Genomic DNA, 22,089 nt, shown 5'->3' with positions numbered 1-22,089 from the left:
CCTTTTTCTACTGACAAGATCTGCTTGACCAGCTATATGTAGAAACTAAAGGAAAAATTAATTTAAAAAAAAGAGTCTATCGGTAATTTTACGTTATTTAGGGGTTGTGCACAAATCACGCGAGATGTTTTCGACTACTTTTTGATCCCCCGTCCCCCTTTTCTTTATTCTTATAGATCTATTTATTTGATTAAATAGATTAGGTTGATATGAGCTTAGTTTCACGTGTTATATAAAAATAATGTGTTACATAAATTATTATAACAAAAAGCAACGCAAATAGGGCATATTACTGCAATGTTCTGCCGCCAGAGTGTAGCACTAAGCTAGCTAGTAAATTTTCTCTTTTCTCTTTATCGCTCAAATATGCAATAGTGATAGAGAGGTTAGGTAACGAAATTTAAATTTTCTTGTTCCGCGGCGGACCCCCAGATTGTGATGGATTGTGGTAGTCGCGCCCCCTACGCAGAGTTTCGCATAATATTTCCTATTAGAAATTCTACTCGTACCTAATTAATATTTAGAAAGTCTTCTTTAGAATTACCCTAAATTAGATCTAATATCATATCACTGGTATCACTGTCAGATTGACAATGTTTTTTAGTTATTTGCAAAGTTAATGCACTATTTGATAATATTTAGATGTAATAGTACTTACATATGATAAGAAACGTGTTCTTTTTGTAGACTAGACGTTTCCGATCTCATTTTGCACGAGAAAACGCTGCAATTCGGCATTTTCGGCTCCTATCATTCCGCTAAGACTGACGTTTGCTGAATGGCGTATGACGTGTGGCAACTAGTTTTATATAACCTCCTTGACCGGCGGCCGCGATCTTTTTGCAGAGGGGAACGCCTGTTAATGGCCGCTCCATAGATATTTACTCCGAGGCTGAACCAATTTAGACGAAATTTGGTATATGGAGATAGTTTGAAGCCCGAGGAAGGACATAAGATAGTTTTTATCAATCAATATCATTCCACGCAGACGAAGTCGCGGGCAGAAGCTACGCTATTAGTGACATGTTTTAATTAAGTTTACGATAGGTACTCGTACGATTATATTAAAAATGTCTCTTTTTAAGTCCTGTTGATTTTACCACGTGTTTAAACCAGCGTGAAACTAGTTTCACAGTTGTCATTGTGTTGAACCACAGTGAGTCAAGCAAATTAATTAAAGTAACCAGAGCCTTCTCAATTTGCTCATCAAATGACATTTCCTGAATTAATTGAGATGATTCATTGCAGAGTTGTTACGTAAAGTCGTGGCCGTGACATGACTGACATAGTGTTCGTAGGAACTCGAGTCCACTGAGTCTGAATTTGAAGAACTCAGCTCATTTTTACGTGACTCGGCGCTTAAAAAACTTCTGAGTCTTTTAAGTCCCGAGTTGAGTCCTTTGTTGCGTATTTTTAAGAGCAACTCTAAAGGACTCTATTCGTCTCCGAATAAAGTCTCGGTCAAAAATTTTATAGGTTTTTCTTAAATAACAGTAAAGAAATTAGGCGTTATTGTATGATTTGTGTACCTAATTCACGAATTTTACATAAAGACAATGCGTTTTGATTTTATTTGTAAAAATAAATCAAGAGTTCTCTGAAAAGGACTCAAGTCTCTACAAAAGACTCGGGTCTCTAAGAAGTTGAAAAGAACTCGAGTTCAGGCTTAGTTGTAAGAGTCTCAAAAACTGAGTCGAAACTTGAAGCAGAGGACTCAAAGGACTCGAGTCTTAACCAACACTAGACTGACGTGGGCATTACTAACATTGCAACAATGTCTTATAATATCTTAGACATAATTGCAAATAAAAATAACAGCTTAGCAATCCCTACCATTATAAGAGTAACTGTCTGTCTGTATGTTAACCCTTCACGCTGAACAGATTTAGACGAAATTGTTAATGAAGGTAATTTGAGGTCCGAGGAAGAACCTTAGGATAGTTTTACCAAAGACATAATTATGTAACTTCGTATAAGATGAATAAAGTCTAAGGAAAAAACGTGCCTCGGAAATCAAGAAAAAGTCATTCTCGGATAGATGGCGCACAAACCTTTGGCCTATGGTCGGCTCGATGGCGTGACGACACCGTTTCTGTGACTACAAAACTTACTATGACAGGACCCCTCTATACTATCTATTCTCTTTGGTTTTACCCATCATCGTCATCGTCCAACGCAGACAAATTTGCTACTTTTGATAAATTTGATACTTCTCCCGGTTAAAATCGCAGCTTCATCGAAAAACAAATTAATCCAGGGAGACAAAAAGTTCAACAAAAAATAACACAATTTCAAATACAACAGACGATTTATATAAACAAGTATAACAAAGGCAACTAAAACTCATAAATATAGGAAAGGACACTTAAAACAATAGTGGAAATGGCGATGGAAGCGCACCCGGGGTCTAAATAACGATCAGGTTTCCTACAAATGAAATGATAATAATTTTAGAACAAACACAGTTGGATTGTGTTTCATTTATTTTGTTGGAAAATAAATGTAATAAATGTAAACAAGGGATAAACAATGTATCAGTGGAGGCACATAGAACATAGATTTGGAAAACTGAAGTAATTTGGTTGACTTTTTCTTAAGGCAAGTACTACAAATAGTACAAATTGCAACTTAAATCGTGTTGTATAAAATTTAGAGCTGGGGGCAGTCGAGTTTTATGGATGCCACGCCACGGAGAGGTATAAGTCAACTTATGGACGGAAAAAAAATAAGACATTTAAAGAGTCCCAAATTTTCACGCCAAGTGAAAAAGTAGGTAAGTTATTATATTAGTACTTACGAGTATGTACAGTCAGCTGCAGAGAAAAGGTACCACTCTTGTATAGAAGTTTGACGTCAAGTATGGCGCTCCAATAGGTACATTGTCACTGATAAATAACAAACTTAGCATAAACGGAACTAAGTAACATATATCACTCCGTGCCAATTCTGCCGCCTCTAAATCTTGCAATCTCCAAGTCCCACTTGTGTTCTAATAATACCTTAGCCGTGAGAAAGCTTTAAGCGTGGGCGGTTACACACCTGTAATCCTACGATATTAATAGCTCACACCTAATATGTGGTATAATATATAATATCGCGGCACGTTAATACGAGTTTGTTACTATGTATATCTATTGCATCATACCAAACGAAGGAAAAACGGGGGAAATAATATGTGTACTTGTGTAGTCGCGTATTTTGGCATAGTTGTAGGGAATGGTGTATTAAACAATATAAGTACTAATACTAAAAGTACCGGGGGGTGGGGGTGAAGCTAACGGGTAGGGCCGGGTTTAAAGGTCCTTTTTTATAGTTTTTCGTAAATAATTCGTAAACGGTAGCCCATAGCAAAAAATAGTCTTATACGTAAATAATCTGCTGGTATCAATTATGTTGACTTAAATATTTATGTTAAATATACACCAACATTGTTTTATGATTATGATTAGAGCAAGCTTGCACATTTTACAGAAGCTAACATATGAATGGAAGCAATCTGGACGCTAAAAAGATCTAAACATGGCTCTATTTATTGTGAATGCATGTTCAGATATGTTGAACACTTTGTAAAGTTATGATGTGATATACCGTACCTGGGTAGTGATTAGCAATCACCTAATCCTCTCTCTTTATATCTATAATTGAAGCCCTTTTCAATGCAATAGTTAGTTACCTGTAACAAAAGAAAATTTAATTAATATATTTGTTAAAACAATGAAGCCCGCGTTGTCCGGGCGGGGCGTGAGCGTTTTATGCGTAAAAGCGGCGCGCCTCGCTCACGCCACGCCCGGAAAACGCGCCTGTGTGACGAAGCCTTATTAGTTCAATTGGGTATTTATGTACGGAAAAGTTACATAAGACCGTACAGTGTAATGTGACCAAACTGTCGCCCATCAGACATATCGGAGCGGCCAAGGAGCTCAAAAATATCGGAACATGCACATTAACGTCTTGATAATAAAGAGAGTTAAGATATTTGTGAACACCTTGACTGCTCCAATATATGATGGCGGCTGTAATAGTAGTAGCATTTCATTTAACATTTCACGGTTCTGCCACGACATTGCGCGACTAGCGGCGGTGGCGGCGGCAACCATAGGTTGGAGCGAGACAAGGCGATCGGACCTTTCGTTCCCACCTATTGTTGCCGCCGCCGGTCGCGCAATGTCGTGGCCGGGCCGTCAGAGAGTAGCAGACCGCTAAGCATAAGTTGCGTTGTCACGCACGACTATATTATTTTACTCGTACAGTCTGTGAGAAAGAGAAGAGTCGCGGAATATAAGGAAACCAATACATTCTGTGACTATAATTATGTCATACAAGCGCGACTTCAAGTATGAAGGCGCGCGCGACAACGCCATTCACGCTGAGCGGTCAGATTTGTCTAAAGGTATTACATTATTCAGATATTGTTTTTCAATTATTGCTGAAACACTTGGAACGCTGAAGGGCTGAACCGGGGCGCACCAGTGGCCTACATTCAATAATCGAAGCACAACCACTTTTAATATTCACTTCAATATCCGCGAGCGTTCAGATTGTGGAATTCGATTCGGGTTTTCCAGAGGGTTTTCATAAATAAAAAATATAGGTATAACCTTCTAAGTCCCAGAGCCATTTTTGCAGTTTTAGATTTGGAACCTGGTTTTATTCCATTATAGTTCAAAATACTATAGAGAATTGAGGATAAGTAATATCAGGTTTCAAAAAGTGATCGACGGAAAGGAGTACTTGAATGATGGCATTAACATACATACTTTTAGTGGTGAAAAAGTTGAAAAACATGTTCATTGGTTACATAAGTTTAAAAAAAATTGTGACAGTATCCACTGTGAATAATATTAAAAAAAATAGACTTATTCAGCGAACATTCCTTTGCCAGGTAGACATTGGTTCGAAGTTCGAACCCAACAATCTTTAATCTAGCAGTAAATAGTAATATATGCAGGACATAAATATACGATCCGACAAAATGTTTCTAAAGTATATGGTAACTATTCCACCTCACAGTTTGACGAGTCAAATAACCCAGCAGCTCTTCAACCATACAATATCATCATTAAATAACACTAGAACGCGTGCGTATGAATAAGCTGTAAGCGACCATTTACTACACCTCAAAAGACACGCGTCCATTCATTAGTGTCCATACACGCCATCTTCATTGAGGCACTAGGGTTGCCAACCAAGCAAAAATTCCGACATTATTACGTGAAATTGGGGAATTTATCACAGAGAGCACAATGAGATAGAAACCCAGACACAATGCGTACTTGGTAGGGTTTCTTTCTTCAAGGTTAGCCCAAATCCTGAGAAAGTTTTTGAAGTGAAAACTTCTTTAGCGGCGCTGTGCACTTTTTGAGGTGGGGAAAAAATGATAAACTCGAGACAGCGTAAGGCGTAACGCGTAAGGCGTCTCTCCTCTCTTTCTACCGCGCGGCGAAAATGTATGCCTGAGCCTGCTGTTTCATTTAGGCGGCGCAGTGCGCTTGCGTGATGTGTGACTGACAATGTCATTGTATTTATTTAAATGCCATCTAGTGAGATTCCCTCAAACTGGTATTAATATACCTAACTGTAGTACCAGTAGTACTTACAGTGATGTGCTTAGGGGTTTCAAGTAATGCGACGATACAACGCTAGATGGCGTTAACATCAATTACACATAATGCTGCAGACATTTTGCACTATATGTTATTAATATTTTGAGTTACAATGTCGTTCAGTTTTCACTTCTGCCGGCACTCCCGGAGTGCAACCCGTTGTTTTTTTTTAATCTAATTGTACCTACACCTTTGTGTTCCTTTTGCCTGACAAAACTGACTGACTGCGAAAGAATTCAGACGTGCAGCAAGCTTACAATAACGTCAGGGACGGCATTTTCCGGGCCGCTCGCTCCACTGGCCTACATCGCGAGCGATGCAATGCAACTCACCCAAAGCTCACATAGGTAGGCGTTCAAAATGCAACACGTTCTTTTTGCTAGTCAAAACTCTCGAGACGTTGAAACCTGACGTGTAACAAGTAGCAACCCTAGACTGACGTCCGGTGCGACATTTGCAGGGCCGCTCCACTGGCCTACAACGCGAGCGATGCAACCCATCCAAAGTCACATCTTAGGTAGCGTTTAAAAACCAACACCTTGGTCCTTTTGCCTAACAACTCTCGACACGTCAGAAACCTGACGTGTAACAAGAAAAAGTAGCAACCCTGGACTGACGTCAGGGGTGACGTTTGCCGGGCCACTTCACTGAACTACATCGCGAGCGATGCACCCCAGCCAAGTTCACGTACCGACACCATGTTCCTTTCGCCTAACAAAACTCTCGACACGTCAGAAACCTGACGTGTAACAAGAACAAGTAGCAACCCTGGACTGACGTCAGGTGCGACATTTGCCGGGCTGCTCCACTGGGCTACATCGCTACTATCGCTAGCGATGCACCGGCCCGGCTAAACTCAAGCAGGAAGCGTTTAAAATCCAACACCTTGTTCCTTTCGCCAGACAAAACTCTTGACACGTCAGAAACCTGACGTGTAACAACTGTAACAAGTAGCAACCCTGGGCTGACGTCAGGTGCGACATTTTGCCGGGTCGCTCCACTGGCCTACATCGCGAGCGATGCACCGGGCCGGCAAAGGTCGCACAGGTAGCGTTTAAAATTCATAGCCGGGCTTCCAGGACATTCGGCTGAATATGCATGACGGATGGGACTACCGGTTAACTAAAAGGGGATTTCGGTGTTGGGAATGTTTTTTAAGTTCTTTCATTTGAGTATTAAGATTGATACGTGTATTTGGACTCTTAACTAGGATACAGTTTTCATAACTTTTATTTCATGTATGAAATTTTATATTCAATTTTTATGAATCATTTATTCACTCATTCAATCAAAAAATATTTACAACAACGACTCCACTGCTTCCTTATTTACCCCAATACCACCAAACATCCCAACTCTAAATAATGACTGTGGAAAACTTCAGTTTTCTAGAAAAGAGCGTACATTTTATTATTTTTCTCAAAAATGGACGGCAAAGTTGACTTATGGTCAGTCAAAAATTAAAAAGTTAAAAACATTGCAGTCTCGATTTTGGGACCGCAATGTAGCATACAAATTCCATTATTTGTCGAGTTCCAAACTTTTTAAAAGTTGAAATGGCCATATCAAATGAAGGCACAGGCCCATTAAACAGCCAAACAGATGATTAGTACCGCGACTATTTAGCTGTCTCAAATAGTTTGACGTATTTTCGGCAGAAAAATACACTTCTATTTTTTTATTTAAAAAAAATAGAAAGGCGGCAAAGCTAATTTTTTCACTTGTTTCTACTTTTTCCTGTGAAAATATATACGTAAGAACGTTGCTTTTGTAAAATATATCTATGATATTTACATTTCTTGCACCATTTTTGAGAAAAGCACTATATATGACTCGGCTGGAAGGCTACTTGCTGGCTTCGGATTCAATTAAACTGACTCCCAAGGTCGTCCGTTTAAAACGAATCCTCAGCCTGCAAGTAGCTACTTCCGAGCCTCGACAATAATGTACTATTATTTTCTTGTAAAACTAACAACTTTTGAGTTATTTCTCCGCACACGAGGACTGTTAAAAAATGCAAGTGTGCTCCAATATACAATAAGTCAGTTTTGAGATCAAGAGAGTAAATAATTACTATTCCATGATTTCGGAATAAATAACTACTTACCTAATTTTTTTTAAATAAAAATTAGAGAAATGTTACCAGGTTATTAAGCCCGCTAATCGACTCAACACTCGCGTTCGCGGCTTCGCGCCGCGATTCGCGCACGAGCGTGGAGCGGGCTTTAAGGACACGCCACCATCAACACAACACAGCTTTACGAACCTACAGAAAAATTAAAAAGTTTGAAAAAGTCATAAGCAAACTTTTAACCTGCGTAGGCTCTGTCACAAGTTGGATCACGTGTATGTATAATAAAATGCTATTTTAAAACTGTAATAAATGTTGTAAATATTTAATATATGTACTAGTTCAATGTATCCGTATTCACTCTAATCTAAACATCATGTAACCTGTACCTTGCGTAGGTTTTTCTACAAATTGGATAGCCTGTGACCGATAAAACGACATTATAAAATTGTTGTATAAAAAGGTGTGCAATAAATCCTCTTAGGGGCTATTCATAAATTACGTCATTTCAAATTAGGGGGGGGGGGGTCTGGACATCGGATGATGGTAGCATGACGTAGAGGGAAACGGGGTCATTCGGAGCATGATTTTTGGATGATTTTAAGGGGGGGGGTGAAAAATCGTCAAAAAACGATGACGTAATTTATGGACAGCCCCTTACACTCGTATGAGTTACCGTTATATGGAAATAGCGCCTTATTGAAAACCGACAATACGTACCCTTTTTATTGAAAACGGCACATACACATTCACTCTCACCTAAACCTGTCATAGTAAATATTAGTGCTAACTCTCAACTGGAAAACTCAAAACTTTTATCCTGCGTAAGTTCTTCCACAAAAAGTATAAAAATAGCTTGCATTATAAAATACTTTATAAATCCAAGTAAATGCTCACTCTTAACTAGATACGAGTATACCTCTTAACCTTTCGCCTGCGTAGGTTTCCCTGCAAATTGGATTGCTCGTCCAATAAAGCGGCATTTTAAAACGGTTGTATAAAAATAGCGCCGTGACGCGGACAATCAGCTGTGTACGGATTCGCACTGACTCATCGAAGTTGGAGGAAATTGTATTGAGGGTTTTTCCAACGAGTGCACTATGGCATTTCAAAGGTTTTTCTAATTGTAGTGCAGGGTCTCTAGAACAGTGCACTATGCATAATTATTAGACCACAGTTTGACTTCTAATCCTTCTGGCAGGGCCCCCAGGCTTTAAGAATCCTGACGTTGCCAGACTGAAAAGTGGTGCCGTTCCCTTCACCAGCCCCTTGAATTCACCCCTTACAACGCTCATAAATTCGCCGTCTAAAAAACCAACACCTTTTTCACAAATCGAATTTAAGTTATTCAACTCTTAGGGCTCATTTAGACGATGCGAGAACTCGCATGCGAGTTTCAGTACATTGCGGTTTTTGATCGGTCGGTTGAATTGGACGTAACCACAGTCCGCAATGTAACTAAAATCGCATGCGAATTCGCGCCGTCTAAATCAGCCCTTAGCGTAATTGGAATATCTAATGCAAATGCAATGTGAAGTACGGCCACAGACTTTAATTGTTTATTTTTACTTTAAATGTTGTAATAAGCAGAAACGTCTGTTAAATACATCAGACATTTAGTCCTTTATATCTAAACATAGTATATAATATATCTAAGCTTTTATATAGAAGTCGCGGACGAAGTCTAAAGGCCTGGCCAAACAGCCGGCGCGAGGCAGCGCCGCGTCCGCGCCGCGTCCGCGCCGCGTGATGGCGACGCGATGCCTGTTCAAACAGGGCGCGCGCGGATCGCGCCGGCCTCACGCTCTCAACACGCCCTCATCGCGCGCGCGAACGCGGCGCGGCCGCGCGGGAACGCGGCGCACCGCTCGCTGCCTAACGTCCGATCCGACTGATGTGACCTTGCGCGACGTATTATACAGACTAAAAGTGTTATAAAAATCAAGTAAGCGCTGTATAAGAAGCAAATCGATGCTGTAAGAGTTGAGTAAAAGTGGATAAAAGCACTTCTAGTGTTTTAATAGTAACGATAGTGCTTTTACTCGACTATTTGTTCTATAAACATTAGCAATTTACTATTACTCAGTAAAAGTGTTCTATAAAAGCAGCCGCACTGCTTTTTCTCAGCAAAAATGTTTCGTAAAGGTAGCCGGATTGCTTTTACTCGGCATTTTAAATGTGTAAGAGTGCAGTAAATGCTTTTATTCAACTAATATGTGCTAAAAACGATCTCAGGTAAGCGATTATATTTCAATTATTTGATTAAGTTTGAGGCCTAATCGTCTTCGCGTGTCTAATAAAACAAAAAGGGACTTAAGTATTTTTTACTGCTGTCATCCATGACATTTATTTTTACCGTGATTGTGTACATAAGTTTTTACTGTCTGTAAGTACACGTAATACAGTAAAACCCAGCGCGAAAAATACTTTATTGATAAAACCAAAGGCACTGGTTCATATATATTCATGGGCCGCCTATTTTCTTAAATTTCAATAAAAAAATATTAATAAAAATAAGTAAAAATTTGCTTACACGATCTAGTTTCTGTTATATCTCATTAATTCGACTATAAATCGAGTAACTGCGTTCACTGCTACACTTATAGCACATGATGTCGCCATGTTTATGGATTTATAGTCCGATGGCCGACTGCATGAAACCCTACCTGATAAAAAAATTGAAAAATCCTACTCTGTAGGGGTTTGCCAAGTTAAGCCACGGCCGACCAAGAGCAGTTGAAGCTGCTAAAAGTCAGCTACCCCTACAGAGTAGGATTATTCTATTTTTTTGTCAGGTAGGGTTTCATGCAGTTGGCCACCGGACTATATTGAAACGTCGACATGGCTGACTTGTGCTGTTAATGTAGTTCAAAACTCTTTAAAAGTACTCTAAGCTGAATACATTTTGAATAAAACCTGTAAATACACTTCAGCTCCTATAACAGCGGTTTGAACCCCATTACCCGAATTATGATATAAGCGCGCTGTTACAGCAGCATTGTTGCCAAATGGTTATTTGATTGCTTTTAATAGGCTTTTATAGCAACAGAGAAGAGAGTTGAGTAACAGTTGTATTAAAGCGCCTTATTCAGACAATTAGCTAATCTATAGCTGTTATATGATTTTAATAGAACAATTATGCTGAATAAAAGTGATTTAGTAGCGCCAACTCAGCATTTATTAAAAGGTGGAATAAAAGTGCTAAAAGATAGTGCTATAAACGTTAATACGACATGATTATAGCACTAATTAGCGAAAATTGCTAAATAGTCGAGTTAACCGCTATTATACGATATATTGGTGCTTCAACAACCGTAACTCGGCTGTTATACGATTACAGGCTGAGTAAATCAATTCTTATACGACTATTTTGCTAGTTGGGATGGCTCTAGTGAAAAGGGGTAAGTACAAGTCAGCGCAGGTGAAAAAGGGTGTAAGTGCCATATAACATATAACACTTGAATCCTTTTTCATCTGAGCTGCGCGAGACTTGTACCCCTTTTTACTATTCACATAGTTAATGCTACATAAATACAGAATCCTTGGAAATTCTCATCCAGACGAAATTATAATCTAGATTATATCAGGTGCTATTTACATTAATGTGGTTGTCGTTAGGATCTATTTCATATTTTGAATTTACATTTTATTTAAAAATATCATTTGATATTTACCAGTCGCTTTTCGGAGAAGGAAAACATCGTGAGGAAACCGTACTAATCCCAATAATGCCTAGTTTACCCTCTGGGTTGGAAGGTCAGATAGCTTTCGTAAAAACTAGTGCCTACGCCAATTTTTGGGATTAGTTGCCAAGCAGACCCCAGGCTCGTATGAGCCGTGGCAAAAATGCCGGGACAACGCGAGAAAGACGATGATGTATTTACATTTTACATTTCATTTGCAAACGAGCAGATACAAACAGGAGGACATAAAAGGAGGACAACAACAAACGTGAACATCTGTAACTGTACACTTTTCAAGCAAATAAATGATTTATGATACGTACTGTCATATATTGGCCGACACTTTTGTGAACATCACAGTAAATACCCCTTTAAAGAAATTACAGCTAGTCCAAAAAACATTGTCCACACTATTAACTGTCAATTCGTAGACCTTAATGCAAAGACATTAAGGTTTACTGATGATCAGTTAACACCAGAACAGAGCATGCTAGAATCTCTCTGTTATGGGGTCACCGCCTCCGACTCCGACACAACATTGACATAACCAATTCTGGCTCTGGTCCAACAGTATTGTCGCAATGGTGACCATGCAGGCTGGGTCAATGGCCACGTTGCCTAGAACTTGACGAATTCTACTCCACATAGTGCAAATTGTATTGCATGTTAGATGCTCAACTAATCTTATCTTAAGTTATCATCGCCCACACTGTTAACTATACCACAGGGCGGACACGCCATACATCAAAAATCATTTGCGTTTATATGTGTGCGCGGCACGTCTGTACACGCGTCATTGTGTATGTGTGGGTAAGTCGCAGTCCGCCAGATTCATGTCGCGGCCAGTCGCGGGGCGAGGTAATGAGAGTCGGGGCGGGGCGGTGCGTGGCCGTTCTGTATGATAATACTATTACTTATTCTGTGACTGTACATCGGTAGACCTTATGCCTTTTGTAATAAGGGGTCATCCATTAATTACGTCACACGAATTTCTAGGTTTTTTTACCCCTCCCCCCCTCCTTGTCACACTTGGTCACATTTGGCAAACCCCTCCCCCCTGGTGTGACGTCACATTTCTTCAACGAAATCGGCAAATATTTATTTAATATTTTATCAAAATATTTTTGACAAAAGAAATTTTAGTAATTTTATAACCCAAAACTAATTAAGAAATAAAATTAAACGAATAAAAACGATTATCGTTTCAAAACCTTGTTATTTAAATGATAATTAGCGTATAAAATAATTTAAATACATTTTCGGTTACTGATGAAGTTAAAGTGACGTCACAAAGCTTATGACTCCCCCCTCCCCCTTGTCACAACATGTCACATTTTCTTGACACCCTCCCACCCCCTAAACGTGTGATGTAATTAATGGATGACCCCTAAGCAGACATCGTAAATTTTATAGCATTTTCGGTGCAGCGGAGTGGTTAAAGTAAAGTCGTCAAGTTAATTTTATCAAAAGCAGCATTGATAGAAATTGTGCTATAAAATTCCCAAAGTAAGTAAATAAAAATAAACATTTTTCACACGAAAAAATCCACAACACCTTTTCACCCCAAGCTAGAACATTAATAAAAACCTATTTTTCTCACGAACAACTTTATATAAATCCAAGGGATTTGTATAATGAGCTGCAAGCAAATTAAGAACGTAATCGCTAAAGGTCAGAGTTCATTTTCGCGTAATGAGAATGGTTACTTCTAAATTCAGCATCAATTTGGATTACCTTGGCATTTGGTGTTGGCGGTTATCACACTGGATGCGATTCGCACGTCGCTCGAATATTTGAGCGAGACAACGCTATGCGCGTGTTATAGCGACATCCCGCTCGCACATCGGAGCGACATGCGAATCGCATCCAGTGTGATAACCGCCTACCTTGGCATTTGCTGTAAGAATAAAATGAGCTTTAATGTAATATATGCAAAGACGATTATATTTGATGATTTTAGATCTGGTAAGTGAATGTTTGTTGCGCAGGGAACAATTAAATAAATATTTAATGGTCAACATTGGTACAGAGTTGTTTAACCTTTTCCAGTTACCACTGCAATAACATGAATGGCTGTCAATAGCCCCACAGCCCCAGCTATTACGAGTAATAGTAAATACGAGTGCTTTCAGCAGAGCTGAAGGAATGGAAATATGTGAGAAAAGTCCGGACATCACAGGACAAATCAGGGGATTTAAATATAAGTATGAGATTGTATGCACGCAGTCGCTTTTATACTAACAAGGAAGGATACCCATTTACCCAACTGTCCGACTCCGATTTGATTTATTTTGATATATGTTATAGAGTAGTCTAAAATAACGGAAAACGGACACGTATAAAAATGTATTTATGATATTTTTTTATATATAAAAAATGAGTTTGTGGTAAAATGACAAAACACGTCCCCATTCTTTATTCATGTTCTCTAACATATAACGAAACCAGTAATTAATTATCAATTTTTTTGAACATGTCTCTTCTCAGAAATTAGAAGGTTTGGTCAATTTTCAGTACTTTGAAGGCCATTTTCTCCTAACAGGTTGAGTTTGGGCTAGAGAATGCAATAACCAGCCAAACTTCATAACCGGTTTCCGTTACGGTTATGCCCGAAAAATAACCGGATATCGGTTATTTTCGACGAAAAATTATAAATTTACAATGAAGTAATTAAAAAAATACAAAAATCTTATTTTAGTAACTACCTACAGTATTAGGGAATGTGAGTAAAAGTCTTCGTTTTTTAATAAATCACACCAAATAAAGTAAAAGTAAAATATGACCTTGGACGTGATACAATATTCAATAAAAATATTTCATAAATAAGGGAAGTAAATTTGGTATATTTTTGTTATTAAAGTCCACGAATGACAAAAATTATAGTCACAGGCGTCACACCCAAAAAAGGCAGGATTTTGTAGCCATTAGATGAAAAAACATACAATTTAAGTCATAAATAAATAACCGTAACCGGTTATTCCAGTTTCCAATATTCGGTTATGAAATTTTGTCAAAATAATCGGTTATAACCGAATATTTCGGTTACGGTTATAACCGATTTGCATTCCGTAGTTTGGGCAGCTAAAAAAAATGCGTGTCCGTTATTTTCAGAGATCGGACAGATTGGCGTCATTGCTCGCAAGAATGTGGACATGACTCCAAATTTGATTAAATAATTAATCATTTAATTATTATTATTTTTTTTTTCCTGAGATTTAATTTTGTTCCCTATAGTCAATAAATAGGACTTAAATATATTTTTGATATAAAAAATGAGTACCTACAGAAAATTTGGAAAACGTACTGATTATTTTCTTTAATAAATTTACATTATAAGAAATATTTGTGTTATTTATTGATTAGGAATCAAAATTAAGCCTCAGGTAAGAAATTAATTAAATGATTAATTATTTAATCAATTTTGGAGTCATGTCCACATTATTGCGAGTAATGACGCAAATTTGTCCGATCTCTGGTTATTTTAGACTACTCTATAACATATATCAAAATAAATCAAACCGGAGTCGGACAGTCGGGTACCCTTCCTTGTAAGTACTATAATTATATTGAGGACGATGCCTTCCACAATTTTCCGTTACATTACCATGGTAAAGTATACAATAAATCCCTTACCTATTCTAAAACTTTTTGAGGGCCACTAGCCTCTTGACTCGCGACCATTATGCTGTAGCTACCAGCTTGGCCAGCTTTTTATTACTCCAAACTTTAAGCTAGATTCTAATGGTAAGTTATGGTTTCCACAAAACCCTGACCCTCGTCAAGTCCCCCCGCAATCCTGACAAAGAACTCAAAAATCCTGACATGTCAGGGGAAATCCTGATGTATGGCAACTCTACTTTTAGCAGAGCCAGTGTCAAAACCGACTAACAAATATGCATAATTCAACACAATACGGCTGTTTCCTGTATTTAAAATAAATTATTTCACACCATGCACGAAATAAAGCACCAGATAATTATTAGTAAAATTATAGAAATTATTTTTAAACACGATTTCTATTTAATAAATCGGATAGAAATATAAAAAGTAGGTGAGTTGACCGTGACGTCACTATATTTTCATATAAATTCCATATTAACAAATCGTTTTGACAGTTCTAAAAAAGAAACTGATTTGACTAGTAGAAGATACCCTATCACTGTAACACTGTGCACTGTATTCAAGTAGTACATTCCAGTTACTTGCCGGCCCGCTGGCTCGAGGCAAGTTCGCAATGTTCGCATACATTGTTACACAATTTCGCAAGTGCAAGGTCGAGGCGGCGCGGTGGGCAGTTGAAATAAACTGCGCGGATATTGTTGTTGCTTACCGAGCCGAACACGACGAACCGGTATAACGTAGAATTCATATAATATACAATTTGAGCGTGTTTTACAATTCGAACGTGCCGATACCGATATTAAAGGTTCCGTCACACAGGCGCGTTTTCCGGGCGGGGCGTGAGCGTTAAAGCGGCGCGCCCCGCTCACGCGCCGCCCGCCAAAAAGCGCCTGTGTGACGGAGCCTTAAAATGATACTGGAAACATATCAGCTATCATTTGCGAATTCATTTCGCTCAGACTTGTCCGCACAGGTATTAGTGCGAGCGAGACGCCCGCGCGAATGACAGGTAACTGATATGATTTCAATATCATTCTAATGTTTAATGTCAGTGCACGTTCGAATTAGCATGTTACTAGGTCTCTTGTGTGCTGTTTGTGACTGGGAGAAAATTCTTTTACTTGGCTTGTTTTTTGTCTGGAATTAGGGTGGTGCCTTTTGCCTGGATTTTCCATTTTTCCATGTGGCAACCCTGGATGCGGTTCTCACAGTCTCGGTAACATTGGTTTTGCATAATGATCGACTCGCACGGTAACTGGAATACGGGGTCCGTGATTATTTCGCGAGCGGACATTTTAATGGGCGCGTTTCTCGCGCCACTGGCTTGGAACTTCGTAGTCAAATAAATATACTAAATATTGCAAGTTATGCGTGATTTCGAACGTCCGGGCAGTTTCCTCTTAACTTTTTTTAGTCAAAGTATGGATAATACCTAATATCACTATTTGAGTCCTTGCCAGACTTGCCAGAGAAGAATCTGGTCTTAAAAGTCTTCTTTTCCAAAATTGATTTTGTAAAAAGACCCTAGATTGTAAGTTAAGCCTCCTATATAGGCCGCATCTAAATCAAGTGCGGGCGGTTCGGGACAACTCACTCGCCGGATCCGGCAATTCTGGCAGAGTGCCAAGCAGGCATTGTGACCCTGACTGCGTCACAATAAATGACCCGCGTCAAGTTATTTATCACTAGATGGCACACTTAGGCTAGGTTCACACGGCGTTAATTTTTCCCGTATACCGTATACGGGATTTTATCCAATACCGTAGTGACAGCAAAATTTCTATAGAGACGTTCAAAATCGTTCAGACGGCTAGACGGCTTTCCCGCATAGACGCCGTGTGGACGACTTTGAACGTTTTCTTACAAATTTGGCTGTCACTACGGTATTCGATTTAATCCCGTATACGGTATACGGGAAAAAATTACGCCGTGTGAACCTAGCCTAATGGTGCCAGAGAAGATGGTAAAGGCCTGCGAGTGGCGAGATTCGAATAGAGCGAGTAAAAGAAACTTTTCTACTAGCTCTAAAATCTATATATGACAACTGCTAGCAATGAAATACCAGGCATGGAAACATGTTATAGTATGAATTATCTCAAATGATTTTTTCAGGCTCGAGTGTTAATCCGTTAAACAAAATCCTTTGTTTCTTTTAAGAGCGGCCTACAGCACGTGCCAAAGCAACTATGTCGTTTAAAAAGCAACTATCATGATAGTATTAAGGTTCAAATTCATATGACAGGTCGTACAGAGAAATTTGCTTTTTAAACGGACTTGTTTATGTTACTTATGTCGGAGCTATTAGCAGTCAGCAGAGTAACCACTGCATAACGGAAACAATATCTTTTGTTTAAAAGATTAGGGTCCGAGCCCGAAAAAATCACCTGAGATAATCCATACTATACTTGAATGTTCATGTTAATACTTTGCCCAACGGATCAGCATATAGCCATCCAGCGGGGCAATGCGGCCAGCCTTCTGGGCACCCTACCGACCGAGCGACTACGACTTAGGTCAAATTTTTTATTTATAAGTTTTTAGTGTTTTTATTATGTATTAAAAATGTTATTAAATAAATGTTCATTAATTTTATAATGAAAGTGTAACTTCGATTGTATGGCGGCGGCTAGGTTCATGTAACTCTGAATAGGTAATCACATTCTTACCTTAGTGCAGTACGCGCAGCCGCAGCCGCCGATGACGGTCACCTTGTCGGGAGAGGCGTCTTCCAAGCAAAGCTTGCAGTTGACCGGAGCGGCCGGTACGAAGCCCCCGCCGGCGCCGTCCAGAGAATACCTACAAGAAAAAATGGTTATAGATGCTTTCGCTATCTCACTGTTACTATTTCAAGAAACTATGACAGGTGAGGATGGTACTGTTTGCACTGTATGATGGTACTATTTTTATGCCGCGGTGTCAAAGAGGGAGGGGGTTAGTACTACCTTTCATTCGATTTCCCTCAATGGCATTTGGCATTGAGCATTGCATTTAACAATGACAAAAACACAATCACAGGTTTTTATTGACAAACGATATGCGAAAATGCCATTGTCATTTTAGGTGGGAAGTAGGTTGCCTTAATGAAAAGATTTGTTCATGTCGTGTAATTTTGTTATTGCTGCATGTATAATTCCAACATGGTGGAATTATTTGGTTTTTATCAGTTTTAACTTTGTACACTAAACTGTAAAGCTAGTACTGATATTTTATATTGGCCTTGGAGAGGGAGCGAAAAATCTCCCCAAGCGGATTTTAAACGTTCCGTCACAAATATAAAACGCTCACGCTCCTGTGGAAAACGAGGCTGGTCAAGGGCCCAAATGTGGGAATATTATATTAATTTTGACCGACCGGTCTGGTCTAGTGGATAGTGACCCTGTCTGCTAAGCCGTTTGTGTGATGAACACTAATATTTGTTCCTGAGTCATGGTTGTTTTCTATGTATATAAGTATGTATTTATCTATACAAGTATGTATATCGTCGCCTAGTACCCATAGTACAAGCTTTGCTTAGTTTGGGGCTAGGTTTGATCTGTGTAAGATGTCCCCTAATATTTATTTATTTTATTATTTATTTATTGCTGCTTAATGATCCATCTTATACCATCAAAAAAGCTTGTGGCTCCCTGGAAAGGGCAGTCCACGCGGTCCTCATCCTCACCCATGACACTGCAATGATATACTCTAGCTATGAGTCAGTTAAGACCACTTTAAAATGCTAAGATAGCAGTAAGGAGCGCGTTTTTAAGCGGAGAACCTGGTAAGACAGAAAAACTGGTCAGACCACTTCCCCGATGGTATACTTTGATACAAAGAAGACATCAGGCTCGGACAACCGCTTTGAAAGGAGATATTTTGTAGAGGCGTGTGCCTACGGTGGGTGACCGGCGAATACAGGCCGCTGTCGCTGATAAAGAAAATTTAGCAGCTGTAGTCGTGCATCGGTTGTGACCAGTACGGTTACCATCAGTTTGTCACTGACATAAACGCCGTCGAGAACGTAATTTACTTTCTATACATCTCGCTCGCACTCGCATATTAGTGCAAACGGGATGTATAGAAAGTAAATTACGTTCTCGACGGCGTTTACGTCAGTGACAAACTGATGGTAACCGTACAGCTTGCGGTCGGAGTTGCGACCTGCGTATCATTTACCTGGATCCGGCGCCAGCCAGGGACAGCAGCGAGGAGCATCGGGAGCAGACGGAGGGCGCTCGAAGGCGGTTGTGGGCGCGGATCGGTTCGGTGACCTTCTCGCGGTCGGTGAGCGCGAGCACTGTCGAGCATTTGCGGAGGCCTGGGGAGAACAAAGAGGTTTAGAGGTTGAGTACAAACATGGTAGGTTTACAGACCGAACCAGGTATGAAACTAACAGCCACCTTATCTGACAGATTATTTGATTGTCAGTTAACATGTGGACGATGCTATCAGTACCGTACGGATGGTATCAGGACTAGGAAGCCAATACTAACGTACATTTCGATGTCTAAATGATGTCAAATTGTTATCATTGGCACGGGCATTTAGCTCTTACTTGTTCGTAAATGTATTTGCGCAAGCGAGCTGTATGTGCGAATAATAAAAAAAAACTTCGAGTTGGACTCCTGATTCCAACGTCAATCCATGTAGAGGCTAACGCAATTTTCCGTGTTTCATTGTAAAAGAAACAAACGCTCGTTAGAAGAAAGAAGACAACTTCACAGCTGTTTTAATGCGAACATAGCGGAGCTTTTTTTTGTAACATTAGCAAAACCTGTCGCGACGCACTTTATCAAAACGTCCACAAAGCAATGAAATGGTTGACGGCTGGGGGACGACTCATTAATCTCTGTAATCGCTAGAAAATATATCTTTGCGTAGAACGCTTCATAGAATCAAATCGAAATTAATACAAATCGTATCTCTACTACTGTCGCCTGTAGCAATTATAATACATACACGTACACGGCACACGATGAATACAAGTTCATTAGCGCCCCGAGTTAATGGTGTTTACAAATATCGCACTTCGTGATGAAATATCCTCACTTATTCCACGTAAGGTATAAACAAAACTAGGCACAACTGTAACAAGTCAAAATAGACTGTAAAAAGAATATGATAGGGTACAAAATGCAGTGATAGCTGGTAGGAGCATGACATAATTTCTTGGGGACAAAAGAACAAGACAAAGGGGTTTGGATAAATCATAAAAGTGATGAAAGGATGGAGTCACAATATAATTACGCTTTTACATTATTATTACCTCTATTCTTAACATTTGTAACTTGAATTCCGTCGAAACGAGATTCGATTTCCTCCAGTCACACTTTTTGATAGTAGATCGAAGAGCTCAATCCGCTGTAGAGTTAGATATACATAGGGTTGTCATATGAAAATATGAAATATCCTAACAAAAATACGGACATCATCCTACAAATCCTGAAATTTCCAAACGATCAGTTTTACAAAAATGACCCAGTGGGCCACTAGCCCCTTAACTCGTCAACATATGCTGTAGCTATACAGGCTATACAGCATAGCCTCCCCTTTCCTCTGTCCAACACTAAATATTAAGCTAACTTCTAGTAGTGGTCAGTTAAGGTTTCTAAAAAACCCTGATACTCACCAAATCCCCCGGAATCCTGACAAAGGACCAAAAATCCTGACATGTCACGAGAAATCCTGACGTATTGCAAACTTAAGTATACATCCCACATTACTTACCACAAGTCACATGGAGTCATGGACAATAATGTAATGTACTAATGTATAATAAACTAGCTTTTGCCCGCGACTTCGTCTGCGTGGAATTAGTGACAGCAGCTTGAGCAGCTAAAGTAGGTATAGCACCTGGATAATGCTAATAGCAATCATTCTATTCGCGCATTGGGGGTCATCCATTAATTACGTCACACGAATTTCTAGGTTTTTTTGCCCCCCCCCCCCCCCCCCCCCCCCCCCCTTCTTGTCACACTTGGTCACATTTGGCAATCCCCTCCCCCCTGGTGTGACGTCACATTTCTTCAACGAAATCGGCAATTATTCATTTAATATTATATCAAAATATTTTTGACAAAAGAAATATTAGTAATTTTATAACCCAAAACTGATTAAGAAATAAAATTAAACGAATAAAAACGATTATCGTTTCAAAAACTTGTTATTTAAATGTATATTAGCGTATAAAATAATTAAAATACATTTTCGGTTACTGATGAAGTTAAAGTGACGTCACAAAGTTTGTGACTCCTCCTCCCCCCTTGTCACAAGATGTCACATTTTCTTGACCCCCTCCCTCCCCCTAAACGTGTGATGTAATTAATGGATGACCCCTTGCTTAACTAATAAATTGGCAATTCATTAACTCTTTCAATTCCGACATGGATGACTTCCGACATAAAAACTATCCTATGTCCTTCCCCGGGACTCAAACTATCTCTTTACCAAGTTTCAACTAAGTTGGTTCAGCGGTTTAAGCGTGAAGAGGTAACAGACAGACAGGCAGACAGACACACTTTCGCCTTTATAATATTATATATAGTATGGATATAGTGGACCCTTCGTGTAAAAGGATGTGAAAGTTCCAAGTTACACTTATGCCCTTTTTACACCTAAGCTGCGCGGGACTTGTACCCTTTTTCACTAGGTCTACACTTCTACAGTTATAACACTTAACCTAGTGCATCGAAAGCATCTAAGAAGCTGCATTAAGCGAAGGCGAGCGGGTTAATTGCCAATCAACCTGGTTGCCAAGTTGACTTAACTTCGTTTTATTGAACACCGTGTGAATTAAGTTTTACCGCTTTAAACGTTCACAGCGTTAAAGCGTTTTGTATCTACTGTCTTTGTGATAAAGTTGGTTATACGGTGTTCTGTGTCTACACTGTTAAGAGATAATTCTTATACCACAGAATAACTAATAGTACTACCGTACTTATACCTTATTGCGAAAACGCAAGGTCGAATGCTGGCCAGTTAAAGAGTGTTTTACAGAGTTATCTTCAAGATAACTTGAGTAACCTGAGATTTAACCCCCTTATGGAGTGCTAAGGCTGGCGTCCATTAAAGTCGACTCGCGTCGAATCGAGCCACGTTGAATCGAGTCGCATTTTTTCCGTGTGCGTTCATC

General features: G+C 39.3%; 1 protein-coding gene and 1 long non-coding RNA gene across 3 annotated transcripts in view; both read right to left on the bottom strand.

Annotated features, from left to right (window-relative positions):
- Positions 1–22,089, bottom strand: part of LOC134795738 (uncharacterized) — a 319,587-nt gene that overhangs the window by 71,494 nt on the left and 226,004 nt on the right. The gene's annotated exons all lie outside the window — the stretch shown is intronic.
- Positions 1–22,089, bottom strand: part of LOC134795663 (E3 ubiquitin-protein ligase RNF144A) — a 164,646-nt gene that overhangs the window by 71,494 nt on the left and 71,063 nt on the right. For both annotated transcript variants that reach the window (XM_063767578.1, XM_063767579.1), the window contains 2 exons: positions 19,134–19,275; positions 17,645–17,774 (listed from right to left, as the gene is read on the bottom strand). In XM_063767578.1, coding sequence (XP_063623648.1) covers positions 17,645–17,774; positions 19,134–19,275 — 272 coding nt within the window. The remainder of the gene's footprint in view (positions 1–17,644; positions 17,775–19,133; positions 19,276–22,089) is intronic.

The sequence above is a fragment of the Cydia splendana genome, chromosome 12, assembly GCF_910591565.1.
Source record: "Cydia splendana chromosome 12, ilCydSple1.2, whole genome shotgun sequence".
Taxonomy (NCBI): domain Eukaryota; kingdom Metazoa; phylum Arthropoda; class Insecta; order Lepidoptera; family Tortricidae; genus Cydia; species Cydia splendana.
The sequence above is the reverse complement of the archived record's forward strand: the minus strand, read 5'-3'. Positions and strand labels throughout refer to the sequence as shown.